A 15,041-nucleotide genomic window follows, 5' to 3' on the forward strand; every position below is an offset into this window, starting at 1 on the left:
CCGATACAGTCACAGTGACGCGCAGCAACCGGCAAAGGCGCACGCGCTCCTATCAGCCGCTCCATTCCCCGGCCCCGCCCCCTACAAGCACGCGCCCACGGGCACGCACGCGCACTCACGCACTCTACACGCACAGGCGCGGGCGGATACACACACACACACACACACGCACGCACGCACTCTACACGCACAGGCGCGGGCGGATACCCCAGGAAATGCGGGTTCTTTCTGGCCTTTCACTCCGCAGAGAGAACGCCGGGAAGTTTCCGAGGAGCACTCACGCTAACTGTATCGGGGCTCCACGTCCCCCTGGACAGGGTCCTGGATCCCACTTTTCTCTAGGGCCTTTAGAAGAGAAACGGTGAAGGTTGGGTGGGGGTGGAGGCGGAAAGAAGCCGCTCCACCGCAGGAAGCGGCCAACTTTGATCGCCCCAAAATGAAACCCGATCTTCGCAGGAACGTGCAAGGATTTAAAAACGGCCTTCAGCTGAGGCACTTGGGAAGCGGCCCTGTCACGGTCGAGGTCGGAAGGGCGTTTTTGCCTCAGCTGGTGTGTCAATGAATGGAACTGTGATCCGGGACCTGCGGCATCTCCCGGACCCGAAGAGCGCCAGCTTCCCCGAGTTCTCCTTGGTTTGGGTGTCCCACAAAAGCATGGCCACACCACAAATTCTTTTTCCACAGTAAGAAAACGGCCCCGAAACTTTTTCACGCCGCACCTTCCCTCCTAGCTTCCCGCCCAGAACATTTTGCGCCTCGCCTCAGGAGCGGGGTGGCCGCTTTGTCTAGTAGAACGCCAACACTGCAGAATCCCGGTAGCGAAAGACGGAGCAACTTCCTGGGAGAGACTAGAAGCGAGAAAACATCACCACCCCTAACCACACGCCCCTGTTTTCCCACTGACTTAAAATAAATAAATAAATAAATTAGCAGCCGAAGCCCTGCCCGTCGCCGCGCGATGCATGCTAGCATAAGTAGTTCCAAGGCGCCCAGTTCGGGGTGGAACTCAGAGTGATTCCCCCTCAAAGAACTACAATTCCCATGGTGCCCTGCCACACAGTGGAAGGGGCGGGGCAGGAGAGGGCTCGTCGCGCGTGCGCAGGTCGGGGGGCCGGAGGGAGGCGGAGGCGCCAGGGTCCAACTGCTGAAGCGTCTCCATGTGACAGTGACCGGAGTCCTAACTCCTGGCGCCGCCCGGTTCTGGCTTCTGACCCCAAACGCTGTCCCCCATCCCGGCGCCAGCGGACAACAGCAGACCGGGACGCCTGGTGTGTGGCGGTGCCGCTGGAGGAATCGCCCCGGCGGGGTCAGGTGTCTGAGGGACCCCGCGGAGACCCCGGAGTCTCCGCAGAGAGGGGGAGCGGCGAGCCGAGCGGGGGTTTCTGTCGGCACGCGGAGACATGAATGGCTTCACGCCTGAGGAGATGAGCCGCGGCGGGGACGCGGCCGCCGCAGTGGCCGCCGTGGTCGCCGCCGCCGCCGCGGCCGCCTCGGCCGGGAACGGGGCAGGGGCCGGCGCCGGGGCTGAGGTGCCGGGTGCCGGGGCGGTGTCGGCTGCTGGGCCCCCGGGGGCGGCCGGGCCGGGCCCCGGACAGCTGTGCTGCCTGCGGGAGGACGGAGAGCGGTGCGGCCGGGCGGCGGGCAACGCCAGCTTCAGCAAGAGGATCCAGAAGAGCATCTCCCAGAAGAAGGTGAAAATCGAGCTGGAGAAGAGCGTGAGTGACGGCGGGACGGCCATGCCCTGCCCTGCTCTGGGGCTCCCGGAGCGGTGCCGACCGGGGTTCAGGGGCGGACGGTTCGGGGGTCCCCTAGACCTGGCTGTGGCGCGAGCCCGTCGCGTGGTCTCGGGTAGGACGCGAACCACAAAGTCGCCGCAACTCGGACCGCCTCCCCCGCAGACCCACGCCAGCCGGCCGCGGGTCCGCTGCTCCCCCCGCCCCCCCCCGCCTCCTCTCCCTCGCGTGCCCACCCCCACCCTTCCTACCCAACCCCCGCGCACCCCCACCCCGTTCCGGGTGTCCGCCCTGCTCGCCGTCCAACCCATTCCTCCTTCCCTGAGGTCGGGACACGAAACAAAGAGCACCGCGGCTCGGAGGGCCCGGAGTAGTTTTCTTGCAGCCTGTCCGCTCCTCCTTTGTTTTGCTGCCCAAGCTGGCGCGTGGCCCCGGGGAGCAACCCCCGGCTGTAGGCAAAAGTGTAGTCCTGCAAGCGAGGCCCTGGTGCCGCGGTGGAGACCGACTCCTCTGCTCGTCCGCCGGGTTGCGGAGGGAAGAGAGCCGAGCTCACCCCGCGCGGTGCAGACCGCCGGGCTGGTGGACGCCGCCAGCATCCAGCGCAGCTGCCGGGAATGTGGGGAGCCCGCTGCCTCTGCGGCGCTGCCACCCCTTCGGCAGCATCCGGATTTCCTTTACCGTCCTTGTACACGTCCGTTTCTTGTGTTTCTTTGACCATCTGTGAGGTTTTCAGAAACAACCATTGGCACTTTGCGGAGTTTTGGCTGGCGGTGAATGGATAACAAGATGCCAGAACCTAGCATACGCCCTGCATAATTTTAACTTGGACTTCGTTTACAAGTTAAATTTCAAAGCCTTAGTCTTTAATCGCTTTTTGTTGTTGTTTTTTAAAGGAGTTTAAACTGTTAATAATGCAGCCCAGTATTTCAGATGTTACCATACAGCGCTCAAGACTACATTTAATTGAAGCTTTTGCAAAGTTTGTGATCTATTATGCCTGTTAAAGAGTTCTTCAGTCATGCTTGGGAGACACTTCTCAAGTAAACTTGAATAGTTTCACATTGCCTTTGGTTGAAAAAAACGTAATACAGACAAATACATTCATTAAATACTCAGAAGCTTGTAATTCAGATGTAAATATAAGTAGTATATGAAATCGGTAGCTCGTTTGTAAAAATGGATAGTTTTGTATCTGGATTATAATTTGAGTACTGAGAAAGGATATGAAGCTACTAAAATGTGCTCTTTAGAGAAAATACTGTCAGTAGCAGAATTGTGGGCAACATCATCTTTCCACTTATTAAAAAAACAGCGTGACCTAACAAATCTAATTCACCCTCACTACAGTTTAATTAAAAAATCCAGACAATTGCAATTTCTCATTCTGCTTGTCTGCTTCCCTTCCTTCCTTCCTTTTACTCCTCCCCACCCCACTCTCCAATCCTCTTAACCCTATTGTCAGACACGGTATGTTCTAACTGAATACAGGACTTAAGCATAGAAATATGCTGTTGTCTTAACAATGGCCTATTTTGACTTTTTATTTTTAATAATTCACTGTGCCCTATGTATTTTACTAATACGTAGACACGTTACATAATAATAAGTAGTCTGTGAAACTTTTTTGTTTTAGGCAAGGCATCTTTACATTTGTGATTATCATAAAAACTTAATTCAGAGTGTTCGAAACAGAAGAAAGAGAAAAGGGAGTGATGATGATGGAGGAGATTCACCTGTTCAAGATATCGATACGCCAGAGGTAAAGTTTCTGTATGTTAAATGTAAATCCTAAGTATTCCATTCTGAAACTTCTATTAAAAGATAGAAACAAATTTTAAAAATACTTAATGCGAAAAATCTGAAAATGAAAGCAAAATTAAATATAGCCAATTAATAGGCAGTTGTAGTTTGACTTATGTTTTCAATTCACAATGCTTATACCTCTATTGCCGCCTTTTTTTGCTCCCAGTTCTCAGTATTTACCTTCAAAAGATTGAAGTGCTCTATATATTTGTAGTTTTGATTATGTAAAAGAAGTAATGGAATGGAATTAATTAAATAATGTAATTTTTGTTACTTAATTACATTTTTGTTGTACCAAAATTGAAATGCTATTATGCATATCAAAGATAACAATTTAAAAATTTAAAAAAAAAAAAACAATTTAAAAATTGCATGAACTAATTCTTACATGTTTATTTTTTCTAGGTTGATTTATACCAATTACAAGTAAATACACTTCGGAGATACAAAAGACACTTCAAACTATCAACCAGACCAGGACTTAATAAAGCACAACTTGTTGAGGTATTTATGAAGTTTTAAATGAGCCTGTTTATATAAAAAAGTTATTAAAGGCTAATGAAATTGTTAATGTAGTACGTATAACAATACAGCTCAGTTAGAAAGATCAGTTAATAAAAAATCTATTGTGGAAGAATCTAGTTTCCTAGAAATGTTTGTCTGTCTCTTAAATTGCTTTATGTAACAACCACTCAGTGGATTGTATGTAGCTTTCTAAATATCTTTTAATACTGGCTTTCAGAAATAGCGGGTAATAATTTTTAAATTCTCATTCTAGAAATCTGTTGGTTTTAAAATTCCACTCAGGAAGCATTTTTTGAATACCTTATTGAGGCATAATAAAAGAAATTGATAAGCTTTGTTGTCTTTATTATAAATTTTTTGAGTTTTTGATGGATTAGGTCTACAGATTAGCCCATAAATAGTATTCCTATAACTTGTTGATTTAACGATTTCAGAATTTGTCTTTGGTGATGTTAGCTTGTTTTATTAGAGGCATCTATGCCTTCACATCTGGAAGATGCAAAGTTTTTTTTTTTTTTTAAGAGTTTATTTATTTACTTGAGAGAGATCTGAGAGAGAGAGCATGAGCAGGGAGAAGAGCAAAGGGAGGAGACACAGACTTCCTGCTGAGCCGGGAGCCTGATGGCAGCTCAGTGAGAGGGACTCTGGTATCATGACCTGAGCTGAAGGGATACATTTCATTAGCTCCACCACATAGGCACCCCAGATGCAAAGACTTTTATCCAAGGTTTTATTTAGTTTGCTTTGATATAAAACTTTTAGTCTTTTTGTAAATTTTGAAATATGTGTGTTTTCAGGAGTTAATAAAGAACCAAGAAATCTGTGAATCAAGGCATTTACAGATTTATGTATTTGTACTTTAATCATTTTAAGTAAAAATACTTAATCTACTCAACAGAATAGAAATGTAAATATATAAGTCAGTTTTCTCATATTTTTCAGCTTGTGTTTAGTAATGCAGTGTTTTTTAAAATGCGCATATCGAATAAGGTAAAAGATACAGAAGTACAATTCTTTGGCAGAATGCTTTTTTAACATCGTTAAGATATAATATACTGACTTTTTAGCCAGAATTTCCTCTTTCCTTCTTGCCCAAGCAACAAAAATTCAGTTTTTCTTTAAATTTGATTTAAAAAATATAGCCCTTTTTGGATTGTATAGTATATTAATAAAAGATAAACATGGGTATTTACTGTGATGAAACTGTATCTATATATATACAGATACTAATCAAGTGGAAGGTACCTTTGTTTTGGGACAAATGTGAACTCAAAAACTGATTATTTTAAATGTTACATATGAAGTACAATTGACTCTTGAACAATGCATTTTTGACTAGGGGCATAGTCAAAAATCTGCATATAACTTTTGACTCCCCAAAAACTTAACTACTTACTCATAGCCTATTATTGATTGGAAGCTTTTTTAATAACATAGTCAGTTAGCATATTTTATATGTCATATGTGTTATAGTTATTCTTACTGTAATCTCAATAAAGTAGGCTAAGGAAAAGAAAATGTTAAGAAAATCGTATGAAAGAGAAAATACATCTACAATACTGTATTTATTGAAAAAAAAGTGTGTAAGTGGACCCTCACAGTTCAAACCTGTGTTGTACAGGGTCAGTAATACATATTTTTTAAGTATACTAGTCACACCTGAAATATTTGATAATCTGATATTTAAAAAGTTATATTATTTCTAGAGTTACTTTCTTCTTTAGAAATGAGAAAAAAATCCAAATGGCCATGAATGTTAATAGTTCACTTAGGAATGATTCCAGAGTTAGGTAACTGTCTTCCTTAAATCTCTTAATTATCGTATGAATAACATTTTCATTAAGACTTTTTTTGTCTTTACATTCTAGATAGGCATATCATCAATACCCCTGTTTAGTCCATTGTACTTCTCTTGGTTTTGTAGTGTTAGATTAGCATAAAGAAAAAGCCAGAAAGCAGATAAACATTCTTCAGCGAATGTCTCTCTTTCCTCGCATTTTCTATCCATATTTATTCAGACAAACTTTCAAGGAACCTTAACAGAGAGTACTGCCAATGAATGAATGAATATAAATTGTAGCAAATATATTTGTAAGATATTCTATGGTTTGTTTCTACAGTACCAACAGTTTTTCAACTTAAATATTTATTTATCCTTTTCCTGTGAGTAGGGTCTAGATTTTGTTTTATTTCATTCATATTTAAAGTTTTAAAATATTTACTTTTTAATATAGATTCTAGTTATAAAATTTAAATAAATAAAAGGAAATAACACATTCTAATGTCTTTTTAATTGAGTGGGTTGGAGGGTCCTGTGAAATCACCCTCTCTCTTGTTCATAATATCTTAATTATATGCTTTTCATCTTGTTGGTATTTTGTAAATAGTTTATTATTTAAAGGAAATAGCTCTTATAGCACTTTTTCTTTTGATAAAAGTGTTTTTTACCTAGTATAATAACTGTTAATATCTATAATTTAATTTCAATTTCAATTTTTTGTTTGTTTGTTTGTTTTGTTTTTTTAGATAGTTGGTTGCCACTTTAGGTCTATTCCAGTGAATGAAAAAGACACCTTAACATATTTCATCTACTCAGTGAAGAATGACAAGAACAAATCAGATCTCAAGGTTGATAGTGGTGTTCACTAGGAGAGGTGGAATTGAGACTAAGACTTGGATGTTCAGATGTTAAGACTGTTTACTGTTTTTTCACATGTAGAAATGTTCCTTGTGTATTTTTTTACAGAGGATTTTCTCTGGTTTTATTTTCTTTGTTTCTGACTCTAATAATTAGTTGGAAACTCGTGTAAAATGAGCTTTCCTAGATTAAAAAAATATTTTAAATAAAGGTGATTACTATTATAGTTGTTTCAGTGTATTTATTTTGTGAAATTTGATTTTTTTAAAACTAGTTTTAATTAAGAGTTTAATGTAAAGATCACTTTGTTCCCACATTTTATTTTTAATTTTAAATTTCAAGAAATGAAGGTTAAGAGAAGTAGCAAATGCAGCACATTTGCTTTCTCTGGGACAATCTCATTTGGAATTAAAAATTAGCATTATTTTTTAAAGTGCTTTTTGGTGATAACAGGTTTGAAAAATAGACTTCCACTGGAGTGCAGTTTCTTTTTTATTTCCTTTTTTTTAAAATCATTACTTGATAAAGTTAGGAAGATCAAAGGATTTAATTTATATGCCTACCTTCTTCCAACAAAGACTAATGTGCCAGCAAAGATAAACACAGTGCTGAAAGTTGAAATAATGTAGAATTAGTTTTACTTGTTTCTTTAAGTTTTATCTTAGAGAAAAGGTGTTTATACGGCATGAACATAGAAGTTCTGCAGCACCCTTTAATTTTCAGTCATGTCCTGTACTGTTTACATTGCAAATTAAAACTAGTATGTTGAGAGATATAGAAATTTAATAAGATCTTTAAATTTTGGTTCAGATATAGCTCTGACTTGATTTATATTCTACTTTTGTTTACATTTCATCCTCTATCAGTTTTCTATTAAAGTTCTCATAATTGCAAATCAAATTTATAGCTTATGACATCAAAACAACAACAGCTTTAGTTAATATGCTTGATCATGGTGCAGATTTTAGGCTGAAAATGGATCAGAACATTAATGTAGCTCAAGATTTCTCTCAAAGGTTGATATTTGGGCCTGATAATTCTTTACCATGGGAGGCTGTCCTGTGTGTTGTAGTTTTAGCAGCATCATTGCAGTCCACAGTAGAGCACTCTGAAGGTGTGACAAACAAAACTATCACTAAATGCTGCCAGACATGCCCTGGGAAGCAAAATCATTCATGGTGAAGAACCACTGACGTAGTTACATCTAAAGTAGTGGTTCATTAGAAGGTTAGTCTGTATTTTTTAAGTGTTCTGGGTGACTAGAAAATAAGGTGAAAAATAAAATACTAGTCTTTGTTCTTGCTATAACCATTTGAAGATTTACATTTGGCCCTTGAATGATGCAGGTGTTGGAGCACTAACAATCACATAGTTGGAAATTCATATATAGCTTTTGACTCTCCCAAAACTTAACTACAACTAACCTACACTTGGCAGTAAGCCTCTCCAATAACAAACAACTAATAAACATTTTGTATATTATATGTGTTATATACTGTATTCTTAAAAGTAAGCTAGAGAAAAAATGTTTTTGAAATAATAAGGAAAATATTTGCAGTATTGCATTGCAAAGATACTGCATATATGTGGGCCCGCATAGTTCAAACCCATGTTCTTGAAGGGTCAACTGCACTTAATTGATGAACAGAGACTATAATAATTGATATTATAGAATTCTCTCGTTTTTGGCATTCTAGAAATCTCTGTGAGAAGTTTTATGTTAGCTGTCTGAAAGGGAACCACATAGCTACAAGATAAAGTTTATTTGAAGAAAGTATTACTTCTACATGTTTTTATCTAAATCTATAATCTGTAAAAAGTTAATTTTTTAAATAAAACCATATAGTCTTACTTTTTCCTACAAAAACACTCCATTCTTGTGAAAGAAGCTTGAAACCATTTGCTTACATTAAATTAGCTGATTATGAATATAATCTTTGACTAACAATGTTAATTTCATACGGTTAATTATTTGCATAAAATGTAGTTGGATAGGGCAGCCCCCGTGGCTCAGCGGTTTAGCGCCGCCTTCAGCCCGGGGTGTGATCCTGGAGACCCAGGATGGAGTCCCGTGTCGGGCTCCCTGCGTGGAGCCTGCTTCTCCCTCTGCCTGTGTCTTTTTTTTTTTTTTTTTAAGATTTTATTTATTTATTCATGAGAGATACGGAGACAGAGAGAGAGAGGCAGAGACACAGAGGGAGAAGCAGGCTCCATGCAGGGAGCCTGACGTGGGACTCGATCCTGGGTCCCCAGGACCACACCCCAGGCTGAAGGCGGTGCTAAACTGCTGAGCCACGGGGGCTGCCCTCTGCCTGTGTCTCTGCCTCTTTCTCTCTGTGTCTCTCATGAATGAATAAAAAAACTTAAAAAAAAAAAAAAAAACTAAAATGTAGTTGGATAAAAAGTGAAAATGAGTTCTGGGTGTTATTTATCCATTGAAATTAAATCCTTGTTAGAGCAATTTAAAACATGAAAAGCAAAGAACTTCATCATAGCTCAGGAACTCAAAATGCTGCAATGTAAAAGTCAGGTTTATATAAAAATTTTAATTATTTGCTTTTGGGTATAAAAAATTCACTAAAAATCTTTTTCACACTTAGGTCTGAACCAAAAAAAGTAAATGGAAACTCATATCTCTATAAGGGTACAGGTTACTTTTAACATTAGAGTATTAGAAGAATCCAAAATTGACTGAGGTAGAAGGAAGAAAACAGAATGACTAGCAGGTACTCAAGAAATAAGTCAATTATTTGGTAGAACTACTTTTTATTGAACATTGAAAATAAGTCAATTATTTGGTAGAACTACTTTTTATTGAACATTGAAGAAAAGGCTAAAAATACCTGAAATATATTTCTTACAAAAAAAAGCTCTATATTATTTCTACATAAAGTTTTATTAATAATGCTGCTATGAACATTTGTGTGCAAATTTCCTTTTTTTTTTTTTTAATTTTATTTATTTATTCATGAGAGACACAGAGAGAAGAGAGAGGCAGAGACACAGGCAGAGGGAGAAGCAGGCTCCATGCAGGGAGCTGGACTCGGGACTTGATCCTGGGTCTCTAGGATCAGACCCTGGGTTGAAGGTGGCACTAAACCGCTGAGCCACCTGGGCTGCCCTGTGTGCAAATTTCCATGTGGACATGTTTTCATTTCTTTTGGTATATAACTAGGAGTAGAATTGTTAAATCACATAGTATTCTATATTTAACTTTTTGAGAAACCTCCAGATTTCCATGTGGCTGTGCCATTTCCATTCCCACCAGCAATGTATGAGTTTCTATTTCTCCAAATTGCCAATACTTGTATTTCCTTTTCTTTTTTTTCTTTTTTTTTTTTAATTAAAGTCTTCCTACTGGGTGTGAAGTGATAGCTCATTATAGTTTTGGTTTTCATATTGTATATATTGTATATCTTTTCATGTGCTTATTGCCCACTTGTATGTCTTCCTTAGAGAATATTTTTTTTGAGAATATTTTTTAAAATCCTTTATTTTTTAATTGGGTTGCTTGTCTTCTTATTGCAGGAGATTTTTATTCTTGATATGGATTTTAAAGATTTTATTTATCCATTCATGAGAGACAGAGAGAGAGAGGCAGAGATACAGGCAGAGGGAGAAGCAGGCTCCATGCAGGGACCCCGACGCAGGACTTGATCTTGGGACCCCAGGATCATGCCCTGAGCTGAAGGGAGGTGCCCAACCGCTGAGCCACCCAAGCGTCCCTGGATATGGATATTAAGTCCATATTCAATATACGATTTACAAATATTTTCTCCCAGTGTGTGAATTGCCTTTTCATATTCTTCATAATCTTCTTTGGTGCATAAAAGTTTTTAGTTTTTATATAGTCTAATTTATTTTTCTTTTGTTACTCATAGTTTGGTGTTAGATCTAAGAATTCATTGTCAGATCTTAGGTTATGAAGATTAACCCTTATTTTTTCTAGGTTTTTTTTTTTTTTTTTAACATAGCTCTTAAATTCAGGTCATTTGCTCATTTTGAGTCAATTCTTGTATGTAGAGTGAGGTAGAGGTTCAACTTCATTGTTTTGAATGTGGTTATCCAGTTGTCTCAGCCCTGTTTATTGAATACTGTTCTTTTTTCACTGAGTAGTTTTGGCACCCTTGTCAAATATCAATTTGCCATAGATGTTTGGGTTTATTTCTGTATTCTCAATTCTATTCCATTGGCTTATATTCCTTTCTTATGCCAGTACTATACTCTTTGAGTCCTATAGCCTTGCAGTAAAGTTTTGAAATCAGGAAGTGTGAGTCCTCCTACCTGTTTCCCTTTTTCAACATCATTTAGGTTATCTGAGGTCCTTTGTAGTTCCATATGAATCTGAGAATTGTTTTATTTTCCATTTTTGCCAAAATGGCCATTAGAATTTTGATGAAGGTTGCATTGAATCTGTAGATCACTTTGAGATTGCCATATTAGCAATATTAAGTACTCCAATCCATGAACATGGAATGTCTTTCCATTTATATTGGTTTTTAAAATTTTCTTTCAGCAATGTTATATAATTTCCAGTGTGTCTTTTACCACCTTGATTAAATTTATTTCTGATACTTTATTCTTTTTGATGCTACTATAAATAGAATTGTTTTCTTAATTTCTTTTTTGAATCGTTCATTACTGATGTATAGAAACACAATGGCTTTTGTGTGTTGGCCTCTAAACTGTGCTGAATTTTTTTTATTCTAGTGGTATTTTTATATATTCTATGAGATCCTCTTTATATAGAATCATGTTAACTGTAAATAGAGATAATTTTTCTTCTTCCTCTCTAATTTGGATATTCTTTCTTTTTCTTGCCAAATTGCTCTATCTAGGACTTCCAGTACAATATTGAATAGCAGTGGTAAAAGCAGGCATCCTTGTCATGTTCTTTTTCTTAGAAGGAGAGATTTCAGTCTTTCACCTTTGGGTATGATGTTAGCTCTGGATTTTTCGTAAACGCTTTTTATCATCTTAAGGACATTCCCTTCTATTCCTAGTTTTCTGGATGTTTTTATTATGAAATGGTGTTGAATCTTGTCAAATACTTTTTCTGTAACTATTGAGATGATCATGTGTTTTTCCAGCCCCTCTACTCTATTAATGTGGTACTTTACATCAAATGGTTTTCTTATGTTGAACCGCCCTTGCATTCCTGGGATAAATCTCACTTGGTCATGGTGTACAATTCTCTTAATGTGTTGTTGGGTTTGATTTGCTGATATTTTGTTGAAGATTTTTGCATGTATATTTGTAAGTATATTGGTGTGGAGTTTTCTCATACTGTCCATGCCTGACTTTGGTATCAGAATAATCCTGATATAAGCTTTTATTTGTAAAGTTCTTAAAGTATAGGGGGCACATACATATATGCCACATATTTCTCCAAATAATACCACTCTGCAAAGATGAACCCATTATGGTGACCATTCTTTTTTTTTTTTTTTTTTTTAATTCATGAGGGACAGAGAGGCAGAGACATAGGCAGAGGGAGAAACAGGCTTCCTGCAGGGAGCCCAATACGGGACAGATCCTGAATCCCAGGATCATGCCCCGAGCTGAAGGCAGATGCTCAACCACTGAGCCACCCAGGTGTCCTGATACCATTCTATAGAAGTAAATTGGAGAAGTTAAATCAGTGCCAATTTACTATAATTTTTAAAAATATTTTATTTATTTGTTTTAGAGAAAGAGTGGGAATAGGGGGAGGAACAGAGGAGAGGGAGAGGAGCAAAGGAGAAGGGAGAGGTAAGAAGAAAATAATTTCAAGCAGACTCCACGCTAAGTGTGGAGCTCTATGCAGGGCTTAATCTCATGACCCTGAGGTCATGACTTGAGCTAAAACCAAGAGTCAGATGCTTAACTGATTGAGCCACCCGGGCACCCCAATTTACTATGATTTTCTAATATTAATTTCTCTTCAAATCTTTAAGAGGAAAGTTAGGCTTAGGCTGTTAATGCAAAATGATTTAAAAATACATGAATTTGAGGGGATCCCTGGGTGGCTCAGTGGTTTAGCGCCTGCCTTCGGCCCAGGACGTGATCCTGGAGTCTGGGGATCAAGTCTTTTAAAAATAAAATAAAATTTTTAAAAAAAATATATGAATTTGATTATTTTTTCTTTTTGGGAAAATCATTTTAAAGCCTATAATACTTTACTGATGGGATTATTTACATTTTTAAAAGCACCTGTCATAATATTTTGCAAAAATGCTTTCTTTTGGAAAGAACTCATGTGTTATCCATTAACAACTATAAGGACGTTAAAGTTTCAAGACGATCTGTGAATGTTCTTTTTAAAAAAAAAAAAAAAAAGATTGGATTTATTCATGAGAGACAGAGAGAGAGAGGCAGAGACACCGGCAGAGGGAGGAGCAGGGTCCATGCAGGGACCCCAATGTGGGACTCCATCCCAGGACTCCAGGATCATGCTCTGGGCCGAAGGCAGGCTCCAAACTGCTGAGCCACCCAGGGATCTCTGATCTGTGAATGTTCTTATCTGTCCTTCCCTTTCTCTAGTAGTTGTTGCTCATTGTTTGGGTTCTCCATATAGCTTCCCATTCTCTAATAATCCTTTATGATTAGTACTTAATCCCAGCAAACAAAAATGTTCAAGGCATCCCTCTGGATTATGAAGAGAAAAAGAGAAATTTTATCAAGAAGAGATGAGCTATTAGTATTACTGTCAACTTTATCCTCAGATTCATAAGAAGAAAAAGGTTATAAAGTGCCAATATAAAAATACAGAAATTATTAAATCAGTAAGCATTTAGCTTATATGAACTTGCTGAAGTGTACAATCATGTGTCCCATATGAGTAAAGGTTTATTTTCTGAAAAGGAGATATATTAGATGGTGCTCATATTTAAGAATAATGTAGTGATTAAGATTCTAGATGCTAGAGCAAGACTGGCCCTATTCAAAACCTGGCACTACTGCTCTGATAATGTAACCTTAAGCTCCTTGATCCCTCTAAACGCTGGTGCTTTGGCTATAGAATTGGGATTATGACAGTACCCAGTTCATTCAATTGTAAGACAGTGTTAAGAAAAATAATAAATTTTTAGTAAAAGCTTATCTTTTCTTGTAGCTAAAAGCTGTTGAAAAAATAAAGATCTCTTTATTAATATGATTCAATGAAATGTTTGTTTTTGAAAATATATTGACCTAGTCAGAAAAAGTTACATAAAGTATGTGAACATTCATGTTTTTACATTTATTTGGTAATATAAAGAAGAATGTGTGCTTCTGTTATGCATTCATTTCTAAAAGAATGTAACTTAATTTCATATTATAAAAGTTATTTCCAGAAGAGGGAATATACAATAATATTATCTATTAAATTCCATTAAATATTTAGCTTTTTTCAAATATTTTTTTAAAGATTTTATTTATTAAAAAAAGATTTTATTTATTTATTTATTTATTTATTTATTTATTTATTTATTTATTTATTTATTTATGAGGGACAGAGAGCGAGAGAGGCAGAGACATAGGCAGAGAGAGAAGCAGGCTCTATGCAGGGAGCCTGATGTGGGACTCGATCCCAGGACTACAGGGTCATGCCCTGGGCTGAAGGCAGGCACTCAACCACTGAGCCACCCAGGCGTCCCCAAATACTATTTTTTCTCATGAGGTTTTGTTTGCAGTAATAAGGGAACACTTCAAAAGCCACTGTTTCTTCACAGATGCTCTCATGCGGATGTGTCATTTATAAATAGAGATACTGAATCCTTAATGCTTTTTTCCTCCCTCAAAGAGAGTCTGTACCAAGTAGAAAATGAAAGAGGTTTACTGATTATTTTCTTATTGACCTATGCACTGTTCCAGAAAGGATATAAGGCTTGTATTATTTAATCTGATTTTAATATCAATTAATTCAGTGAGGAAATAAAGCCCAATCAAATCGCATTAGGTTGATGAAATAATGAATTAGTTTTTTTTTTAAACAATTCTTCATGTATTTTTGTAGGAGGTCATACTATTTGAAAAACATATTCTAACTTATTATTGTGTAGATATTAAGAGAGACTAAATACTACTAAAATTGTTTAGACCAACCCAGTAGCATTTATTATATACTAAATAGATAACAGGGACCTCCAAGTGTGTATTTCAGTTAAATAATGTTACTTTACTAAGAGAGAGTGTGCAACTGGGGAGGGGCAGAAAGAGAGAGAGAATCCCAAGCAGGCTCCATACCCAGCTTGGGCCCACTGCAAGGCTCAATCTCATGACCCTGAGATCATGACCTGAGCCAAAACTGAGATTGGGAATCTTAATTAACTGAGCCACCGGGGCGTCCCTTAAATAATGTCACTTTTATTGACATCAAATGG

General features: G+C 38.3%; 1 protein-coding gene across 2 annotated transcripts; it reads left to right on the forward strand.

The window, feature by feature from the left end:
• Positions 1 to 1,085: 1,085 nt before the first annotated feature.
• SAP30 (Sin3A associated protein 30) lies at positions 1,086 to 6,923 on the forward strand. 2 transcript variants are annotated; one of them, XM_072795993.1, is made up of 4 exons: positions 1,086 to 1,691; positions 3,367 to 3,492; positions 3,942 to 4,040; positions 6,588 to 6,923. In XM_072795993.1, the coding sequence occupies exons 1-4, from the start codon at positions 1,401 to 1,403 to the stop codon at positions 6,708 to 6,710; spliced, it is 639 nt and encodes a 212-aa protein (XP_072652094.1). In that variant the 5' UTR covers positions 1,086 to 1,400; the 3' UTR covers positions 6,711 to 6,923. The 2 variants fall into 2 exon arrangements, with proteins under 2 accessions (XP_072652094.1, XP_072652093.1); XM_072795992.1 differs by having other exon boundaries at positions 1,087 to 1,715.
• The last annotated feature ends 8,118 nt before the right edge of the window (positions 6,924 to 15,041 follow it).

The sequence above is a fragment of the Canis lupus genome, chromosome 24, assembly GCF_048164855.1.
Source record: "Canis lupus baileyi chromosome 24, mCanLup2.hap1, whole genome shotgun sequence".
Lineage (NCBI taxonomy): Eukaryota > Metazoa > Chordata > Mammalia > Carnivora > Canidae > Canis > Canis lupus.

What these genes read in the sequence shown, in the direction of transcription:
- SAP30 (XM_072795992.1), top strand. Translation starts at nt 1,401, where the DNA reads ATGAATGGCTTCACGCCTGAGGAGATGAGCCGCGGCGGGGACGCGGCC. An exon ending in AAGATATCGATACGCCAGAG is followed by an intron (nt 3,493 to 3,941) that starts GTAAAGTTTCTG and finishes TATTTTTTCTAG; the next exon opens with GTTGATTTATACCAATTACA. An exon ending in ATAAAGCACAACTTGTTGAG is followed by an intron (nt 4,041 to 6,587) that starts GTATTTATGAAG and finishes TTGTTTTTTTAG; the next exon opens with ATAGTTGGTTGCCACTTTAG.